At 39.4% G+C, this 21456-nt stretch overlaps 1 protein-coding gene across 1 annotated transcript in view; it reads right to left on the reverse strand.

The window, feature by feature from the left end:
- The window catches only part of LOC143029929 (polycystin-1-like protein 2), a 187079-nt gene that overhangs the window by 86698 nt on the left and 78925 nt on the right, over nucleotides 1-21456 (reverse strand). The window contains exons 16-19 of the mRNA XM_076193140.1: nucleotides 18718-18832; nucleotides 9608-9746; nucleotides 7202-7298; nucleotides 2296-2520 (exon numbers count right to left, since the gene is read on the reverse strand). Coding sequence (XP_076049255.1) covers nucleotides 2296-2520; nucleotides 7202-7298; nucleotides 9608-9746; nucleotides 18718-18832 — 576 coding nt within the window. The remainder of the gene's footprint in view (nucleotides 1-2295; nucleotides 2521-7201; nucleotides 7299-9607; nucleotides 9747-18717; nucleotides 18833-21456) is intronic.

Consider the following 21456-nt stretch of genomic DNA (forward strand, 5'->3'; position numbering starts at 1 on the left):
GCGGGTAGCGACTGTACCTTTTAATTGGTCCCAGTCACTGCATGTTTCCCAATCATCGTCGGGTCCTAAGTGCCTAAGTTCGGCTTCGGCTTCTTCCAACTCCTTTTGCTGTGTCATAAGTTTGAACTTGGCCTGCATTTCAGCCTGCTCTTTCATAAGCTGACCCTCCTGTTCGGCAAACTTGACTCTGATACGAGCGGTCTCCACCTTGGCTCGTTGCTTCCTTGCAACACTAACACTGGTGCTACTGGAGCGACCTGACCTAACCGACCTTCTTGAACTGCCCTTCATGGAAGGGGGCATACAAAACTCAGAGTGGTCGACGAGGGATAAAGGAACTTGATTGGACTTCGGGTCATCTTGTAAAAACGGTTCAGTGTGGTGTTCCTCTTCCGTGACTTCAACTGAGGAAGAGGAAGCATAGTTACTGATTACCTGACGAAAAGATGCCTGAAAATCCCTGTCTTCGTGCTTCACTGATTCAGCACGAGCCAGACTTTCTGAAGTACGTTCACGCATTAAGAATTCCAGGTACCTTTTTACAGTATCCTGGTACACAGCGTGGGCCTCATACAACCAAGGACCATGATTCGGTTCTTCCAATAAGGCTTGTACTCCTTCTCTACTCGCCTTTACCCTCTCTTCATGCTGATCAGACGCTCTCTGAAAAGCCTCTTGCCCTTCAGCCGTGAGGACTCTGACCCTACCAGAGACGGGTCCTTCATCTATACTGTGGTTGGAAGACATATTGCCAAGCGAGAGAAACAGTGAGAGACAAGACAGTAATATGATAAAGAAGACAAGGAAAACTCGAACTTAATCGAAAACCACGGAGTACGTTACCACACTCCTAACTATACGACTATTGAGGTAGACAACAACAGATTAAACCCTACATTTGGTTCAATCTAAAAATGCACATTAGTCGCATGCTTATATTAACATATGACAGGATTTTAGGCAAGGTAGCTTGCCTTCAAAGGAAAAACACATGCTTAACTGCGACGAGGTGTTATGTAAACACTGTTGGGGCTTGGCAACCATACGTTGTTGCCACATCACACTCGCGCGCCGATACGATCACTAAGACTGCCACATCACACTCGCGCGCCGATACGATCACTAAGACGACACAAGATCACTACACTTTGGCTTGCGCTACACTACACCCAAGCACACACACGCAAACTTATGCCAGGAAGGCGACACATCAAGTTCATGTGGTGACGACGAGGGGAATCTAGACGTGGCAACGGCGTGCAGGGCGTGGTCTGGCCGACACCTCATTCCTATGCTTTCTTCATCTGTTCGTTTCTATCGAACCATTTTTTCATTTTGGCGGAATCGACTGGGACTCCGCAGATGAAATAGGCATTCAACATCATAGCGTCCGTGACGTAGACAGACTTGGGACTGAAGGTTATAGAATCACGGGGATATTTGATGCGTATTTAATGCAGATCTGATCCATCGTTCGATAATACGTTGGTATTGATGAAAAACTGTAAAAAGTACTATAATTACTATAGGCTAAAGGCTACACAAGAAGAGGGTATTACAAAGGATGCACTAGAATACTCTAAACCTCAAATACAAAGAGTTTTAAGACTTACATGGTTTGGTTAGGCGTGGGGTGTGTACATCTTTCTAGATCGGACCAAGACTGGCGCCTAGAGGTGACCCACAGTAACCGGTTCTTACACACCTTCTTAAGTCTAATTCTTTAAGTGAACATCGTACAAATAATGAGATGCTATCTTGCAGCACAGCTTGCAGACAACTTACAACGATAGTATTCTTAAGCAGACGAAGCTTCTGCTCGCAGCATACTTAAATTAAACATTACGAAAAACAAACTTGGAAACCTCTTCCGAGGGGAAACGAGCCTTACGACAAAAAGATATGTAAACATGGGGATACACGGACATATAAAAAAGCCCCGTTACCTCTCGTAACGGCACAGGTAGTATATGTTTATATTCATATTTATATATGTACTAAGTGTACATCATGACCAGTGATGGATATCTGTATGTGGTGGCTCTGCAACACAGAACTAAGAAAATCATCTTTTTGCCACTTTATATATATATACATATATATATATATATACATATATATATATATATATATATATATATATATATATATATAAAATTTATATATATTTATATATATATATATATATATATATATATATATATATATACACACATAAGATTGCACATCTGAGTAAATGGAGAGGAAAATAGGGTAAGAAGCAAATAGAGGTTGGCAATTCCAACCTCTTCTTACCTTCTCAATATCCTTTCGGTCCTTGAAGCGAGCCCACACAAGCAAGATCACGGAGACAGCTAGTGTGATGGCCACAGTGGAGTAGAGTGTAGCATAGTCATTGTATGACTGAGGAGCATGGTAGTAGTCAAAGGTGATGTTGTTAGGTGTGTGTGCATACCCAGCAGCAAAAGACCCCAACCGAGGGGACCAGCACACTGTGTGGTTAGAGTTTGCAGAGAGAACCTGCAGAAAGCAGTGAGTGGGAGGAAAGTATTTCAGAGATGTATCAGGGAATTTATTCAAAGATTATCTGTCATCAAAAAATCATATAAATACAATAATATATTAGACATACAAATTGTTGATAATAAGAGTGGTATTTCATTACACAGATGAGGAGATGATGGAAAAAGAATGTAAAAATCTGATCTGCACCAGACTGGAGTATGTAGCAGTGGAGTGGTCATCACATAAAAAGAATGATCTAAGAAAAATAGGAAGAATGTAATGGAAGGCAACCACAATAATCCCAAGCCTAGCTGATAAGACCTACTGGAAGAAACTGAGACAAACCACATTGTAGAAGCAAAGAGAGGTGACATGATAGTGAAATCTAGAAATGAGAAACAGAATAAATGGACAGAAAAAATCTATTAGTACAAAATGAAAGAACACTGAGACATGATTGAAACATACATACATACATACATATACCAAGGCTTTTTCCCCCTTCCAAGGGAGGTAGCCAAAAAGGGAAAGGCATAAAAACACTCCCACCCATTTCATCCCTAAATACACTCCACACCCCTCCCACCCTTCCTCTCATCTGAGCACCTACTGGATGACGGGTCATCCCTGCACCCTGCCCACCGCCCTGGGTCAGAAGCAGTGTCGCAAGACACAGTACATCCACAGCAAGGCCGCTTCACCTAATCGGCGACCCCCCCCTCTCCGTCCCCCTTTGCATATAAGGCGAGGACGGGGAGAAATCCCTTCGGGCTGCGTCAAAAATTACTCACACATACTACCCCACCCCCCACCCATTCCTCCTCATGCATATACAACCATTCTCCACTCACCTCTGTCTTCCGTCCTCTCCCTTCCTTCCTCAACAGACATTCCCCTCTTCCTCAAAGCCCCCTTCACCCCATCCATCCACCTCATCCTAGGACGTCCCCTCATGTTCACTCCCTCCACATCTGCCTTCCATACCTCTTTTACTAGTCTTTCTTCACTCATTCTTTCCATGTGTCCAAACCATCCCAATATTCTTTCATCAACCCTATCTCCCAAATCCTTTTTCACCCCTGTTCTCCTCCTCACCTCCTCATTTCTCACTCTATCCAGCCTAGTAACCCCCACCATACTTCTCAGACACCTCATCTCAAACACATTCAAACTCCTTCTCTCTTCTTCTCTTATGTTCCACGTTTCTGCCCCATACAGTGCTGTTGGCACAATCACTCCTTCATACAGTCTCCTCTTCGCATCCATTCCCAAATGTCTATTCCTCATTACACTCTTTAACCACCAAGGCATTTACTCGCTTCTCTCAATCTACATTCTACCTCCACCTTCACTCCACCTTTTCCTGCTACACTTGCACCCAAGTATCTAAAACTATCCACTTCCTCCAGTCGCTCTCCCTTAATGTTCACTTCCAGTCTACTGCCACTTTCACCCCTTGTACATCTCATCACCTTACTTTTACCCACATTTATCTTTAGCTTTCTTCTATCACATACTCTCCCAAACTCTGCCACCAGCTTCCTCAATCCCTCCTCTGACCCTGCCACAAGCGCAGTGTCGTCCGCAAACAACAGCTGGCTCATATATACAAATATATATATATATTCATATATATATGTAAATATATATGTATGTATATATATATATACATATATATATGTATATATATGTATATATATATATATATATATGTATATATATATATAGAAAAGAGCAATTGCTTAGATGTTGGGAAGTGTAGCTTTCAATATAAATGCATCAATTTGTGGAACAAATCAGAAGAAACAAACCATGCCAACAGCATAAATGACTTTAAGGCAAAATTTAATACAGAGAGATATCAAGATGGGACCACGTGAAAATAGCTCCAATCCTGTATCATACAATTAGGCAAATACATGCATTCCAAACTGAATAAGTTTACTATCTTGGGAACAATTAACTATTTTGTTTGCAGAAGGGCACTGTTATGTTCAAAGGAATATTATTAGAGCATTAAGTAGTGGTTGCAGGATGTGTGAAGAGGACTAAAAGAAAAAGAAAAGAAAGAAAAAATCTTTACTTCTTTCAAAACAAAAGAAGTATGCATTGATGAAAAAGTTGTATACAGTGTGAGGTTGAAAAGAAACATTTTAATTCTATGAAACCAAGGTACCAGACATTGTTGGCTCCCTAATCTATCCTTGCTCTCTTGGAAAAAGTGACCATTCAACTCTTGAGTTATAGCTGGAAGGTGGGGGTTTACTAGAGTCAGGGAATGAGTTGTACAGAGAAGACAAACTTTTCAGGTTTAAGAACTCCTTTGAAAAAGCCAACTGAGAGGAATTCATAAACACTTCTAACACTAAGAAAAAATGGAAATCTTTCTATACCTTTATAATCTGGATGTGAATGAATGTGTAGGCCTACCAAGAGATTGCATGGCAATCTTATTCTAGTTTTCAAAATACTTAAAGAGATACATAATCTCAACTTTGAAGATTTTTTTTTTTGCATTAGAAAATGATAGAACAAGGGATCATAGCTACAAAATTAAGAGATCTAGAGCAAGCCAACATTTCTTTAGTAACAGAACGGTAAATTGGTGGAATAAATTACCTAATAATGTGGTCTCATCACACACACTGTTTACTTTAAATAATTTAGATATGCATAGGAGAAATAGCACAGGCATCTTATTATAGTTTTAATCTTTATTTTCACACTCTATGACTTGGCTATGATATTTTGATGCAGCCCAAGGTATTTTTCTACATCTCTTTTTCTGCAGGAGGGGACGGAGATGGAGGGTCATTGATTAAATGAAGTGGCCAAATTACATGTATTTACCTAGTTGTAATATACGGGAGGGGAGCTATGCTCGCGGTGACTCGTCTTTGTATCTCTCCGCATCAAGTTTTATCTTAAAATCTTGTATAGTGTTTGCACATACTCTTTTGTTGTCTAATTTGTTCCATGTATTTATTGCTCTGTGTGGGAAACTGTTCCTTTTCAAGTTTTTTCTATAACTACCTTTTTTCAGTTTTTTCCATGTCCTCTCGTTTTACCGTTGTCCCACACTAACAGGTCATTCCTGTCTAAAACTTCCATTCCTTTCATTATTCTGTAGATAGTCGGTAAATCTCCTCTTTCTCTTTTTTGTTCCAGAGTTGGTAGGTTCAATTTGGATAGTCTTTGCTCATATGTTAGTTCGGCGAGAGTCAGTGCTAGTTTGGTTGTCGCTCTTTGTAATCTTTCTAGTTTCTTAATATTCTTTTTGGTACTGGGTGTCCAAAGTGATGCTGCGTACTCAAGTTTTGGTCTTATTGGTGTAGTTAGTATTTTCTTTATCATTTCTTCATCCATAAAAGCAAATGCCACTTTGATTGACCTCAATAAGTTGTAGGTTTCTCCAAATATTTTATTTATATGCTTATCTGGTTTCATGTCCTTTCCAATCATCACTCCAAGATCTTTTTCAGAGTTTGCTTTTTTTATTTTTTCTTCTCCAATTCTGTAATCTTTTGATATTCTGTTTTTACTCTTTCCAAATTCCATTATACTGCATTTCTTTACATTAAATTTTACTTCCCACTTTTGAGTCCAATTCCATATCATGTCCAGATCTTGTTGCAATGAGTTGCAGTCCTCTTTCGTTTTTACCTTCTTAACCACTTCCATACGGTGACGCCTACGTAGGCGGCATGAGGAGCAAGTGGGTACGCAATGATGCCGATGTCGGCATCTTGATTATATTTATTGTAGTCGTACCTACATAACCTCCATTCTTTCTAAACTGGCTTCATCATATTTTCAATGGTTATCAAAATTCACGGGTGAAAGAGAACGAACGATTGGGCACTGACTTGATTTTTTATAATGCGATTGTTATGACGCAACATCACACATCGGGCAGCTAATGCTGCCAGACGTGCGATGTGCCCCGGAGTGAAGAGGGTAAGTAATTTTGCATCATCTGCAAAAAAATTCATATAGCACTCCATGCCTTCATTCATGTCATTAATGTATACGGCGAACATAATCGGGGCCAGTACTGATCCTTGCGGGACACTGCTTTTTACTTCTTCCCAGATGGAGAATTTTTCTCTAATTACAACTCTCATTTTCCTCCCAATCAGGAAGTCTTTCATCTGAGATAAAGTGAGGAAGTATAGTAGAGATTACAGGGATGGATAGAATGACCAATGAGGTTAAGTAGAGTGTACAAAGCTGACAGTTAGAGTGGATCAAAGAATGCTGAGATGGTTTGGACATGTAGGGAAATGAGTAGCAAAAAGAATGTGGAAAGCAGAAGTGAATGAAGGGAACTTCAGGGGAATACCAAGAATAAGATGGATGAATGGAGTGTGGGGAGCACTGGATTTAAGAGGAATGTCTTTTGAGAAAGGAAGGGAGAGGGGAAAAAAAATAGGTTACATAGGGAGTTGTGGATGTGATGTGTCTTGCTCTTTTGTTTCTGATCAAAACAGTATAGTGGAAGACAGGGATGATACTTCCTCGAAAAAGAGCTAATATCAGAAAGACATTGAACAGATTTTTGGATCAGTGTAGGGTGGGTGAATACTTTGACTTAGCCAGCCCTTTTATAAGGAGGAAAGAGACTTTTGGTATATTTATGTACACTTAGGTATATAAACACACACATATGCTGAGAGGTATGAGGCAAGGTACACACCTTGAGGCCCTGGGTGTCCCATTCATTAGTTTTTTGGTTGAAGTAGTAGCAACCAGTAGTGATGACACGAAAGCTGTAATTTCCGGGAAGATTCTCTCTGAAAGGTGGAAATGATCACTTCTGTAGAGTGGTACACTGTACAGACTTTGTTGTGAGGAGTATCAGATGCATTTATCATGCAGCTAAGGGTGGAAGGGCTCCAGTGTGAATAGTATTTATTTTTAGCAAGGCTGTGGAGAACAATGGCAATCTTTAATCTTATGAAGATTAAAGATTTCTTAAAAGCTGAATGAAATTGTGTGGCATTAGCCACAATAAAATCTTTGGTGATTCATTGTTTTGAAAGGGTTAACTGAGATGGTTTTTAACTCTGAAGAAAATGAGTTTCTCTAAAGCTGAATAAAATATTCTGGCATTTACCAGAATAAGATAATTCAAGTAATCTCTTGGCTTCAGAGGTTAACTCAATTGTAAAATAAACTCAATGAGTTTGCCACATCAAAATCTATACAGTACTTTCAAGCTGGGGACCAATACTCTGCTCCTCAAAATTATGTTGAAACTGTCATGAACTTCTCACAACAAAACTATAAAGTGTGGCATGGCACTGATGTCATTAAAGAGTTTAATGAATCACTGGGGCACAGATAGTGACACTATTAAGTTCTAATTGCTTGTACCTGAATGCTACAGGGTTAAGTTCCTATCATATTGAACTGGCTATTAGAGATTATTTGATAAAGAAATCTATCTACATATACCAAAAGCTTTTTACTAGGGAGGTAGCCAAGTCAAAAGGCAACTACACACTCCCATCCACCACCCTTTCTTCCTTCTCCTCTTAGCTCCTCATGGATGATGGGTCATCCCTGTACCCTGCCCACTGACCTGGGTCAGAAGCAATGTAGCAGGACACGACACATCCACAGCAAGGCCACTTCACTTAATTGGCAACCCACCCCTACTCTGTCCCCTCATGCAGAAAAAGAGATGGAGAGAAATCCCTTTGGGCTGCATAAAAATATTGTTCATACATAACCACTCCTTACCTCTTCCACATGCCCCACCCCCTCCCTTCCTTGCATCACAGCATCATCTATACACAGCCATTGTTCACTCACCCCTATCTCCTGCATTCTCCCTTCCTTGCTCAAGAGACATTCCCCTCATGCTCAATGCCCCTTTTACCCTATCAATCCATCTCATCCTTGTTTGTCCCCTCAAGTTCACTCACTCCACCTCTTTTATTAATCTTTTTTCACTCATTCTTTCCATGTGTCCAAACCATCCCAATGCTCTTTCATCAGCCCTTTCTGTCATCTCTATTTTCACTCCCACTCTCCTCCTCACCTCCTTGTTTCTCACTCTATCCAACCTTGTAACCTCTATAACACTTCTCAGACATCTGATCTCAAACACATTTAACTTTTTCTGCCTCTCTTAAACTGTTAAAATCAATTCCTTGCAAGATTACCTGTATTCAAGTAGCAAAGGATTCTGTTATATAACAGAAGACAAGATTTTGAATCCCATTAAACCTTTGAAATGGCAATAAATTGTTAGTGCCCAAGAAAGGGAGTGTCCCCCCTGACCTGAATGGGGCATTGATAAATCAAGACGCCACTCAAGGTTAGGGGACTGTTCCCTCCCACTTGAATAAAATCATCTATCATATGCCACTAAAAATATGTACTGTACATCATTTCATTAAAGTAATTAACATTTTCATTATTGAGGGGGATTTATCTCAGCAAAATATGATCACCTGGAAACACAGCAAATACTTTTCATAAAATACCAGACCTGTTGTTTCAAGCATATTTTCAAGAATTTTGGAATAATATGAAGATTTTTAAGGTCTGATGGATCCAAAATAGCTGCAACAATATGCCTCATGGAATGTAACTAAGAAATTGCCATTATCTGAGCTGAACAATATGATGTGCACTGATACTGCATTATGATGATGACATGTATACCATTGGGTCATTTTTGGTACAGTGAGAGCTCTCATTAACGGACGTTAATTAGCTGTGTTTGCGGTGTTTTCGCTGTGTTTTCGGTGTTTTGGAGTGGTTTTTGGGTGGCATAGCAATTGCATGAACTAAACAACAGCACCAAAAACACCGAAAACACAGCGAAAATACCGCAAACACAGCTAATTAATGTCCATTAATGAGAGGTCTCACTGTACATATAAAGATAAATAACTACAGCACAAGAAAAAAATATTTAAACCAAAAAAGGCATCACTAAATCCAGTAAGGTTAATTGCTGTACAAAACACATAAGGCATGCAAAGAGTCCTTGCAAGCTGCTTCATTGTGAAACATTGTAATAATTGAAATCGTTCCTGTAATTAAGTGTACATTAAAACTAAACTGGGGTCTGAGAGTAAACACTCACTCAAACTCATAGTCTGTGGCATCACTGACGACAGATCGCTTGTGGCGGCTGGAGGATGCGTTGATGGAAGCCACACCAAAGAAGAACCTGCCCATGCGGCCATTAATGAAATCATTGTCCAAGAAGAGTTCACGGATGCCTGCAAAAGAAAAACAAAAAAAGAAGACTTTGCAGAAGAAATAAATGTTAACAATATAAAAAATATTCATATACCAGTACTGTACTTACACTCAAATCCTATGCACATACAAGCACACACACACACTAAAAGAAATATCAGAACATCTATCAAGACTGGACGTCAGAAAATCACATGGCCCAGATGGTATTGCAAATTGGATTCTAAAGAAGAACTAACAGACAAAATACACATCTTAATAAACAGCTCACTCAAAGAAGGAAAGATACCCAAGGACTGGAAAAACGCTAACATTGTACCAATATATAAAGGAGGAAACAAGGAAGAACCCACCAACTATAGGCCAGTATCACTAACAAGCACTATAGCCAAAATTTGTGAGAAAATAATCAAGAATAGATGGGTAAAACATCTGGAAGACAACAACATATTAAACCCAAGACAATTCGGGTTCAGACAAGGAAGATCATGCACCACAAACTTAATATGCTTTTACTCAAGACTAATAGACATAGTGCAAGAAAGAAATGGATGGGCTGATTGTGCATTCCTAGACTTGCAAAAAGCCTTTGACAAAGTACCACACAGAAAATTACTAAAAAAACTGGAACACATAGGAGGAATACAAGGAAACCTACTAAAATGGATGGAGGACTTTCTGACTGGTAGAAAGATGAGAGTAGTGTTCAGAGAAAACTATTCAGATTGGAAAGAGGTGATCAGTGGAGTACCACAAGGATCTGTACTGGCACCAATAATGTTTGCTATCTATATGAATGACATGGACGAGGACATGAACTGCTACATGAGCTTCTTTGCTGATGATGCCAAAGTGTTAAGGAAAATAGAAACTGATGAGGACTGTGAAGCACTGCAAGAAGACCTAAATAGGGTATGGAACTGGAGTCAGAAATGGGAAGTGGACTTTAATACTAAGAAGTGTAGCATAATGGAGTTTGGAAAAAGCAAAAACAGAATATCAGGAAAATATACAATTGGAACCAAGGAAGTAAAGAAAGTAGGATCCGAAAAAGATTTGGGTGTAATTATCACGAACGACTTGTCCTATGATATACAGATTAACAAAATTGTCGGGGAGACTTACAACTTGCTAAGATCAATAAAAGTGGCATTTACATACTTGGACGAAGACATGATAAAAAAAATATTGGTTACATTGATAAGGCCTAGATTAGAGTATGCGGCGACATTGTGGTCCCCCAGTACCAAAAAGAATATAAAGAAAATAGAAAGAATCCAAAGAGCAGCTACAAAAATGGCACCTGCACTTGCAAACCTATCATACGAGGAGAGATTGGCTAAGCTGGAATTACTGACACCGGAGCAAAGAAGAGAGAGAGGTGACCTATTGACCATCTACAGAATCATGAAAGGCACAGAGATACTTGATAGAGAGAACTTACTCAACTGGGACAAAAGAAACACAAGAGGACATGGTAAGAAAATAAAAAACATTGCTATAGAAGAGAACTGAAGAAAAACAGTTTTCCACATAGAGTTTTGGACACTTGGAACAAACTGGATAATGAAATAGTATGCGCAAAAACCATTCATGAGTTTAAAAACAAACTAGACACTGCGAGATACAATGGCGGGACAACACGAGCATAGCTCCCTTTCCCGCAAAATACAACTAGGTAAATACACAACTAGGATACCTGGAATAATTTAGATAAAGAAACAGTGTGTGCAAACACTATTCAAGATTTTAAGAAAAAACTTGATGCTGAAAGATACAAAGACAGATCACCACAAGCATAGCTCCCTTCCTGTATTTACCTAGTTGTATTTTACGGGAAGGGGAGCTATGCTCGTGGTGTCCCGTCTTCATATCTCATTTTATCTAAACTATTTTTAAATTCATGTATTGTTTTTGCACACACCACTTTCTCATCTAAATTGTTCCAAATGTCTATTACTCTATGAGGAAAGCTGTTCTTTTTCATATCTCTTCTATAGCTGTCTTTCTTGATTTTCTTTCCGTGTCCTCTTGTATTTCTATCATCCCATTTTATTAGATCCTCTCTATCAATAATTTCTATGCCTTTCATGATTCTGTAAATAGCTATCAAATCTCCTCTCTCTCTTCTTTGTTCTAGTGTCTGTAGCTCAAGTTTTGCTAGTCTCTCTTCATATGATAGTTTTGAGAGTGTTGGTGCCAATTTTGTAATTGCTCTTTGTATTCTTTCAAGTTTTTTTTATACATTTTTTTTTGTATTTGGTGACCACATCATTGCTGCATATTCCAATCTTGGTCTTATCAGAGTGATTAGTATTTTCTTCACCATTTCTTCATCCAGGTATGTAAATGCCACTTTGATTGTTCTTATTAAATTATAAGTTTCTCCAAAAATCTTATTTATATGTTTCTCAGGTGACATATTATTCATAACAATGACTCCCAGGTCCTTCTCATTTTCTACTTTTTTTATTCCTTCTTCTCCCAATTTATATGATCCTGTTATTCTGTTTTTGCTTTTTCCAAATTCCATTATACTACACTTTTTAGTGTTGAACTCCATCTCCCACTTCCTACTCCATTCCCATACTTTATTGAGATCACTCTGTAGTGACTCACAATCTTCTTCCGTGTTTACTTTTTTAATAGCTTTGCGTCATCTGTAAAGAAGCTCATATAACTTTCAATTTCTCCATCCATATCATTAATATATATAGAAAACATTATTGGGGCCAGAAGTGTTCCTTGTGGAACACCACTTATTACTTCATCCCATTTTGAGTGTTTGTCTCTTATCACTACTCTCATTTTTCTTTCTTGCAAAAAGTCTTCCATCCATTTAAGCAGTTTGCCCTGTTTTCCTCCTTCAGTTTCTAATTTCTTAAGCAACTTCTTATGTGGTACTTTGTCAAAAGCTTTTTTTTAGGTCTAGAAATGCACAATCAGCCCATTCATCTCTTTCTTGTATTATATCTATTAGCCTTGAATAGAAACATATTAAATTGGTGACGCATGATCGTCCTTGTCTAAATCCAAATTGCCTTGGATTTAGCACGTTGTTTTTTTCCAAATACTTTACTCATCTACTTTTGACAATTCTTTCACAAATTTTTGCTATTGTTGTTAGAGAGACCGTTCTATAGTTGGTAGGGTCTTCTTTATTTCCCCCTTTATATATAGGTACTATATTTGCTTTTTTCCAATCTTCTGGAACTTTTCCTTCTTTCAAGAAACTGTTTATTATGCTATGTATTTTGTCTGCCAGTTCATTCCTGCATTCTTTCATAATCCAATTTGCTATTTCATCTGGTCCATGCGATTTTCTGACATCAAGATTACTCAAGTGTTTCATTATTTCATTCTTTGTTACTTCTATTTCTTTCATAGGGGGAAATAAGGAATGATGTTTTCTGTATAATACAACTAGGTAAATACAAACATACAAAAATGCACAGCATTGGAAACTGGCAATATCTGCAAAAGAACATCTTTAAATTATTCATTAGGAAGTGAATCCATTACAAATATAAAAGAAAAGAAATATTTGGGAGTGTTGATAAAAGACAATCTGCCACCTGACAGACATATCAGCAGGATTATGGGAGAGATGTACTGACTGCTGCAGATGATTAAAGTGGCTTTTCATTATATTGATGAAGAGATGATGAAAAAATAATCAAAACCCTTATCCATCCAAGACTGGAATATGGGTCAATGGTATGATTTCCACAAGAGTGCAGGATATAAGCAAGATTGAGAGAATACATAGGGTTTCAATCAAACTGCTCCCCAGAGTGGCAGATAATCAGAGCCCTTACATGCCTCAGTGCCGCCCCAGGGCAAAGTTCTTAGTGATGCCCCCCAACTTCCCCCATCATCACCTTCCATTTCCACCATTCCTTACTGCCTATTATAGGTATTGGCTTGTGAAATAATTAAACGGATTTTAAAAATGTTATTTAATATCCCTATTGTAAAAAAAGATAAGGGAAAAATATTTCATATTCTGTTGATTCTATAGCAAAAATCATATACTGTATTATGATAAAATATTCGGGGCTCCTTTGACCTTTTTTATTATCATTATTTTTTCAGCCTTGTAGGCAGCATGTCCAGACTAGAATTGCTGCCCCCCTTAATGTGCTGCCCCAGGGCATACCCCCCCCCCATGTGAGGGCCCTGCAGATAATCCTTAAGAAAAGACTAAAACCACTGTGTCTGCCAACTTTGAAAGATCAGAGAGAAGGAGGTGATATGATTACAATATACTTAGGTTACTAAAAGGGATAGATAACATTAACAGAAGAGATTTCTTGACTATGGATAGGTTGCCTTTAAGAAGCCATGCCTAGGAACAAATTAACCCCTTGAGTACCGGATGTGTGTTTTGTGACACCTGCGTGTCACGGCTGAGTGCACCCGCCAGGAACCGAGCGTGCTCCCCGTGACACACACGTGTCACAGTTATAAGCTGTGTGTATTGAGGGCTCTCAAGGCCTCGGTTTCTGGGTTATTTCTACCCACGTGGTGGCAAGTGTCTGTGTTTACAAACATAAGGCTCCAGCCATTTGTGGGACGGTTTGAAACATTTGTTTACGTAAGGTTGACGGGTCGGTAATGAAGGGGTTAAGGAAGACTACATGTCTAAAGGATGTGAAGAAATACAGCTTTCCATATATATACTTGGAATGACTTAGAAGCCCAAGTTGGAACAATACTTGAACTGAAATCTGAGTATGATAACTGGAAAACAAGGATATAAATTAAGTTGGAACTGTACATGAATTGGTAGAGTAGGAGACAGGACCCAACAAGCATTTATGATAATTGTTTGTGTATTTCAATTGTAATATTTAATTCTGAACTACAAGTTCTCTTTCCTCTACCGGCGAATTGATTTGATGATTCCTCGGATCCAATTTACGCCACACCATCAACAAATATATAATTTTGTGAGTTCACATGAGTAACAATTCTCTTGCCCCAATGAGTGGTACAATGCAGGGCAGGTGGCTTTGTCCAAACTGATTCTCCCATTTTAATCAACAGGCTATCATTTTTGTCTTTCATCCACCCTTCTTGGGTTTACCAAAGAATATTTCCATCCATAGGTGAACACAGAATGCTGTGGCACAAACGACTCGTACAGATCTAGATGTACTGTTATACCAATATACTGCCTCAATGGGAGAGATTCTTCCCCTCTCAGCAATAACCTTAATGGTCCTGTTGTGCCTCTCTATTATTCTGCTCCCTCCTGGTCGGTAAGCAGCTCTAAATGCCATATAAAATTTCCACTGATGCAACATGTCTCCCAAACAATGTGGCTGTACTGTTGTCCATCGACAGTTCATCAGCTGGGCTTCTTTCAATAAAGATACCCAATTCTGTTGTAATACAGTGTGCATCTTCTCTCTTAATTTTTTTTTATATTGCAAAACAACCTGGGCCACAATCAACCATGGATTAATATGGAATCCCCCTGTAATTAGTTACATCAATAGCCAGGCACTGCCATTTATATTCAACACTAAGTTCACCTCCCTTGTGCACATCAGGAGCAGGATCAGTTGACTGACAATGGTCACAACGCTTTACAACCCTCTTCATGGAATCTCTAGAGGCTTTTGGGTCCAAAACTTGGGCATTTGATTTGCCCCACCCTGTACATGGAATGAACTACTGTTGAACATCATATATCTACAAGCACCTTTGCAGGAGTATTATTGATTAAAATATTGACAATAGGTAGTGCATCATGATACACCTTCACATCACAAGGGTGACTACAGGCACAGTAGCCTATTACTTGTTTTCTCAAGTTTCATTAGCAACTTTTTCTGTTACTGATTTCTGCCAAGAAAAATGTATGTCACACTGATGTATTATGATTTACAAATTTAATATTTTCTATCACTATATTGTTTAGGTGTGTGCTTCTAAAAATTCACCCTAAGTTCTGTTGACAGCAATTAGCAACATGACCCAATTTATTACACTTGAAGCACCTCACTTCCTGTTTTTTTTGCTATCTCTAATCATATGAGGGCCACTACAATGAAAACACTTCCTTTTGAAGTGGCTAGTATCAGGCTTCCTTATTCCTTATCAATATCCCTTCTAACAGTCACAGCTGAAACACCACTTTGCTATTTTGATACCAAAATTCTAGTGTGACCAGTCAATTCACTCGTTGCAATTGTCAGCTTATTTGAAACTCGCTGCAAAGAAACACTGATATGGTTTAGAAAGCCATAAATAAATGTCAACTGCGCCAAATTTTCCAAACCACTTCTACAAAACCTGACTAAACCAGCCAGCCACCTAATCTTACTGGTAAAGTCATCAACAGGTTCTCCCATCTACTTAATATGAACTAATTTCTCAAAGGCAACAAATGCATCATCAGCAAAGGCAATCTTTAATCTTTCTTGAATTCTTTCTGCATCTGCCTGTCCTTCATTGCTCAATTCCAAATACAATGCTAACACATCACCTAAATATAAGGGAACAAGACTGGCCAAATCTGTTATCTGCTGCAACTTTGCTACCAAGGTTACATTCTTCAACCATGAAACAATGTCGCCTTCACCAATAAACTACTTAATCATGTCTATGGCAACTTTGGAGGCCATGGTTGAACCAGCCATCGATGAAAAGGGCCTAGATAGCTTGTTATGACTTAACTGGAGTCACCTCTTGCAACATGTGCAGGAGCTATACTTCAATGAAAATTTTTACTTTGAATATGGCGACTTACAATGGAAGGACATCCTAAAACCGAACAACAGATAACCGAACACACTCTTCCTCCTGAACCATACAATCACAAGTAGTGCTACCACTTTTCCAAAGCTGGTACTGACGTAATATTTCAACCATTTTCTTTTATGATACATATATTTAAGAAAATATGGAAGTCTACAAATAAGTAGACACTCTTGTAAATGAGCAGTTTAAACCTATGGACACCACTTAATGCTCTATATGGAGGGAATATTTGTTTGTTTAAATGTATGAGATGATCACATATGGTGGACGATAGATTATATTTTGCTAGAGATGTGCAAGTGATGTGCTCCTTTGCAATTACCAAAGAAAACAGATGGCACTGCCATGGAAAAAAAAGATGGTGACACTGCTACTACCAAAGAAAACAGACTTTGCTGCTAGCACTCACAAACTACTTCTCATCACCTAAATTTTGCCCACATATACCTTCAACTCTCTCCTTATATACACTCCCAAACTCTGCCACTAGCTGCCTAAGTCCCTCCTCTGTTTCAGCCACAAGCACAATGTCATCCACTTACAGCAACTGCCTTCTCACTTCCTTCCACTTTCACTTTCCATTTCCAAACCCACACCCATCACCCTCACATTCACCTCCTGTACTATTCCATCCATGCACACATTGAACAACCAAGGTGACATTATACAATCCTGGCACAGCCCTAGCTTTGCCTCACCCCACTCATTCCCTTCACTCCCTACCCAACACAAGTATTACTACTTATGTAAAACTTTTTGACTGCCTTCAACATCTTTCCTCTCTATTCCATGCATTTGCAACATATCCCACAATGGCTTCCTGTCAACCCTGTCATAGCCTTCTCTAGATTCATGAAACTTAAAGACTTCCTTACCTACTGTCAAGAACTTCTTGTATATTTGCCTTGGGAAATAGACATACAAATTTGTGTATTTCCATTACTTCCATATTCACATCTTTTAACCTAATATTATTTTACATCTTTACTTTTTTAGGAATGTACCCTTTTGGGGCCACAGGGAGCAGGAGTCCTAATCCCATCCCCCATCCTGTTTTTTGTCACCTTTTACGACTCAAGTGGGAAGACTTGGTGGTAGCATTCTCTTCCCCCACCACAGGGTAGGCGAAAAAAGGAAATGAATATTCAGAGAAATGGTACAGGACAGTAACAAGGGGTTGGGGGACAGCATAACGTCCTAGGATGAGATGGATGGAAGGGATAAAAGGGATATTACAAAAGAGAGGAATGTCTGTTGAGGAAGGATGGGAGAGGACAGAAGATAGGGGTGAATGGAGAAGGGTTGTGTATAGATGATGCTGTGATGCATGAGGGGTGAGGAAGTATGTAAGAGAAATTTGATGCAGCCTGAGGGGATTTTCTCCCCGTCTTCTCCTTTTCTTCATGAGGGGATAGAATTAATGAAGTGGCCTTGCTGTGGATGTGCTGTGTCTTGCAACACTGCTTCTGACCCAGGGTAGTGGACAGGATGCAGGGATGACCCGTCATCCAGGGGGTGCCAAGATGAGAGGGAATGTGGGGGGGAGTGGAATATGTAGGAGATGGAATAGGTGGGAGTAGATTCTATGCCTTTTTCTTTTTGGCTACCCCCCTGTGTAAGAAGGAAAAAGCCTTTGGTATATGTATGTATGTATTTTACATCGTCTACGAATTAATCTTTCATAGTGGAAATGAGTTGGAAATTATTGTTCATTATTTCAGACCATGTTGATGTCTTTTCATAGACCTCACCATCCAATATTAGCTTAAGAGATTATTCCCTGTGTCTCACTTACCATTAACAAGCCTGTAGAACAATTTAGGTTCATATTTGCATTTACTGATAATACCCTTTTCAAAGTTTTTTCTGCCTCTCTTCTGATTCTCATGTACTACCTCATTGATATTCTTCCTTTGCTCCAGTGTTGTTGTTTTTTTCTCTTTTTTCAATTCGCTTATGCCACATACCTACTATTTTTTAGCTGCCACACAGTTTATTTATCTTTATCAAACCAATTATTTACTTGATTCTTCTTTCCCAGGCATGTGTTCATTCAAACCTGAGATGTGGAGGTTTAGAGATTTACCCACATCTCATACCTGTCTGTACAAAGTTTCATTACATTCAGCTAGGTGAATACATCCCTTAGAGTCTATTTTGCCACATACTGAACCTATGACCAAAACAGATTCTGGCCTCCAGCCTGTGGTCTTGACCTACCTGCCTCATTTATGGAGATGTTTACAAATCTTTCACATAATTCAAACTTTGAAGGTGTAGGCATTCGGTCATAATCCATTAGAAGCACAAGGTTGTCATCAACATCACTGGACATCTGCAAGGAAAAGTGTCAGGTTATTCCTGTGATGTACTCCAGGGTTGCGCACCATTCAAACTCTCTTGCCTCATCCTCACCTTGTTTAACTTCATAGATGTAAGTAAATATATATATATTTTGTATCTTGCCTTTGTTTTCCCTGGTGAAATAGAAAATTCCAAAAGAAAAAGGGTAAATAAATCACACTGAGTGGATTGATAGGAATGTCCAAATTTTGGCCAGATTGGGATAATTAATAAAAAACATGCCATGTCTGTGACATATAAATTGGGGCCCTGCTGTCTGGGATTTTCCTTTCCTCACCAGGGTGAAATAATTGAGTGTGTGCAAAATATTAATTAAATAAGTGAGGTAGGAAAAAGCTAAGAAATTAGATTAAAAAAGATATATAAATAGTGCATGGAATGAAATCAATTATGATTGATCAGAAATAAAGCATGTTTGCCGTCATAGTGTTGTTGTTGTTGTTTACATATTGTGGTAAATTACAATGATTCATTGGTCAGTATGCACAGGTACATACATATACCTTACAAGGGAGGTAGCCAAAAAAGAAAAAGCATACAATCATTCCCACCCATTCCATCCCTGAATACACTCCACTCCCCTCTACCCTCCCTCTTATCTTAGCACTTCCTGGATGACGGGTCATCCCTGCACCTTGTCCACTACCCTGGGTCAGAACCAGTGTCGCAAGACACAGCACATCCACAGCAAGGCCGCTTCATTAAATCGGCAACCCCCCTCTCCATCCTCCCCATGCATAAAAGGAGAAGACGGGGAGAAATCCCTTCGGGCTGCGTCAAATTTTGCTCACACATACTACCTCACCCCCCATCCCCCAGCCCATTCCACCTCATGCATCACAACATCATCCATATACAACCATTCTCCATTCACCCCTGTCTTCTGTCCTCTTCTGTCCTTCCTCAACAGACATTCCCCTCTTCCCCAAAGCCCCCTTCACCCCATCCATCCACCTCATCCTAGGACGTCCCATCATGTTCACTCCCTCCACATCTGCCTTCCATACCTCTTTTACTAGTCTTTCTTAACTCATTCTTTCCATGTGTCCAAACCATCCTAATACTCTTTCATCAACCCTATCTCCCAACTCCCTTTCCACCCCCGTTCTTCTCGTCACCTCCTCATTTCTCACTCTATCTAGCCTAGTAACCCCCATCATACTTCTCAGACACCACAGGTAGAAGAAAGAACTCCCAAAGTAGAAGAAAGTAGGATAAATGAGGAAATTAGAGATGAAAGAATTAGGTGTAGCAAAGTTGATTTTAGGCTAGACAGAAAAGCTATTGAAAGGCAAAAAGTAAATGTTGAAAGCCCACCAAATTTACAATTGTTGCACCAAATAACTCAAATGAGCCTAGAAAGGGAGACTCATAGCAAAGTGTGAGTATTGGTCAGCTTAGGTTAGTAGGAAAACCAATGTAATGGATATCATTATAAAGGCCCAAAAAACTTGTCCCCACTTTCAATGGACAGAGGCACAGGTAGGAAATGGAAATTAGGCCAACCAGGCAGGAGATAATGTGTGTAGAAGGTAGTAGGAGTAAAATAGTTTGACAAAACAGATGTTATACCTGCAGCAAATGGTCATGGGATGGTAGATTGCTACAAGGGCAATGAAATCACAAGGGACACACAAGACAGAAGACAAGGGAAAGACATGAGCAAGGCACAAGGGAAGGAAGTAGTGGGAGACAAAGATGATAGCAATTACTGTGTAGGAAAAAATAGGTTAGGCGAGGGAGAAGATACAGGAGTAGGTCAAGAGTGGTTGTCATATGTGATAAATGATAGGATAGGAGTTGAAGGAAGTGAAAGGAAATATGCAGTCATGGCTTTGTGAGACACGGGTATCTCACACCATTTTGAGGCCAAATGTAATACCAGGATTGGAAGATAGGCATATAAGTCAGTTTACCATGGGATTAGCAAGAGTGACAACATTAGCACCCATAACATAGGTATTACTTGAATTTGATGGCAGGACAGCGAGTAGGAATAGCAGAATTACCAGTAAAAGGGAGTTATGACTTCCTTGGGAATGGTATAGGTGAGATAGTCCAGGTGAGACTAAAGATGGTAAATGACCCTATGACTAGACAAATATACAATGACAAATCCGACATATAGGATCCAGTGGCAGTCATCACCAGATCCCAAACCAAAAGAGTCTAAGAGGAAGATGAGCCGAGAGATGACCTTAAATTCCTGTTTCAAAATGTGGCAGGGGATACAGATGCGACTCCAAAAGAATCCTGGGATGGAACTGCTGGTAGTGAGAAGCAGAGACCAGTAGAAGATGCAGGAGGAGACCAGGAAGGTGACCCCCAAACAGAAGAAATTATCCTCAAGAAATGTATAAATAGGGAGGAACTTGTCCAACTTCAGCAGGAGGACCCAGAGCTGAGGAAGATGCTTCAAATATTTGAGGAGGAGCAGGAAGAAGAGTACAAGAAGACTAAGTTCATCATGGAAGATGGTGTCCTCCTCAGAAAATATAAGACACCAGAAGAGGCAGGAGCCGATGTCATCATGCAAATCATAGCATTGAAAAAGATCAGAGAAAGGATCATAAGTTTAGTACATGAAACTGTGAG

The sequence above is a fragment of the Oratosquilla oratoria genome, chromosome 11 (genome assembly GCF_046742065.1).
Source record: "Oratosquilla oratoria isolate Oo_2021 chromosome 11, ASM4674206v1, whole genome shotgun sequence".
Taxonomy (NCBI): domain Eukaryota; kingdom Metazoa; phylum Arthropoda; class Malacostraca; order Stomatopoda; family Squillidae; genus Oratosquilla; species Oratosquilla oratoria.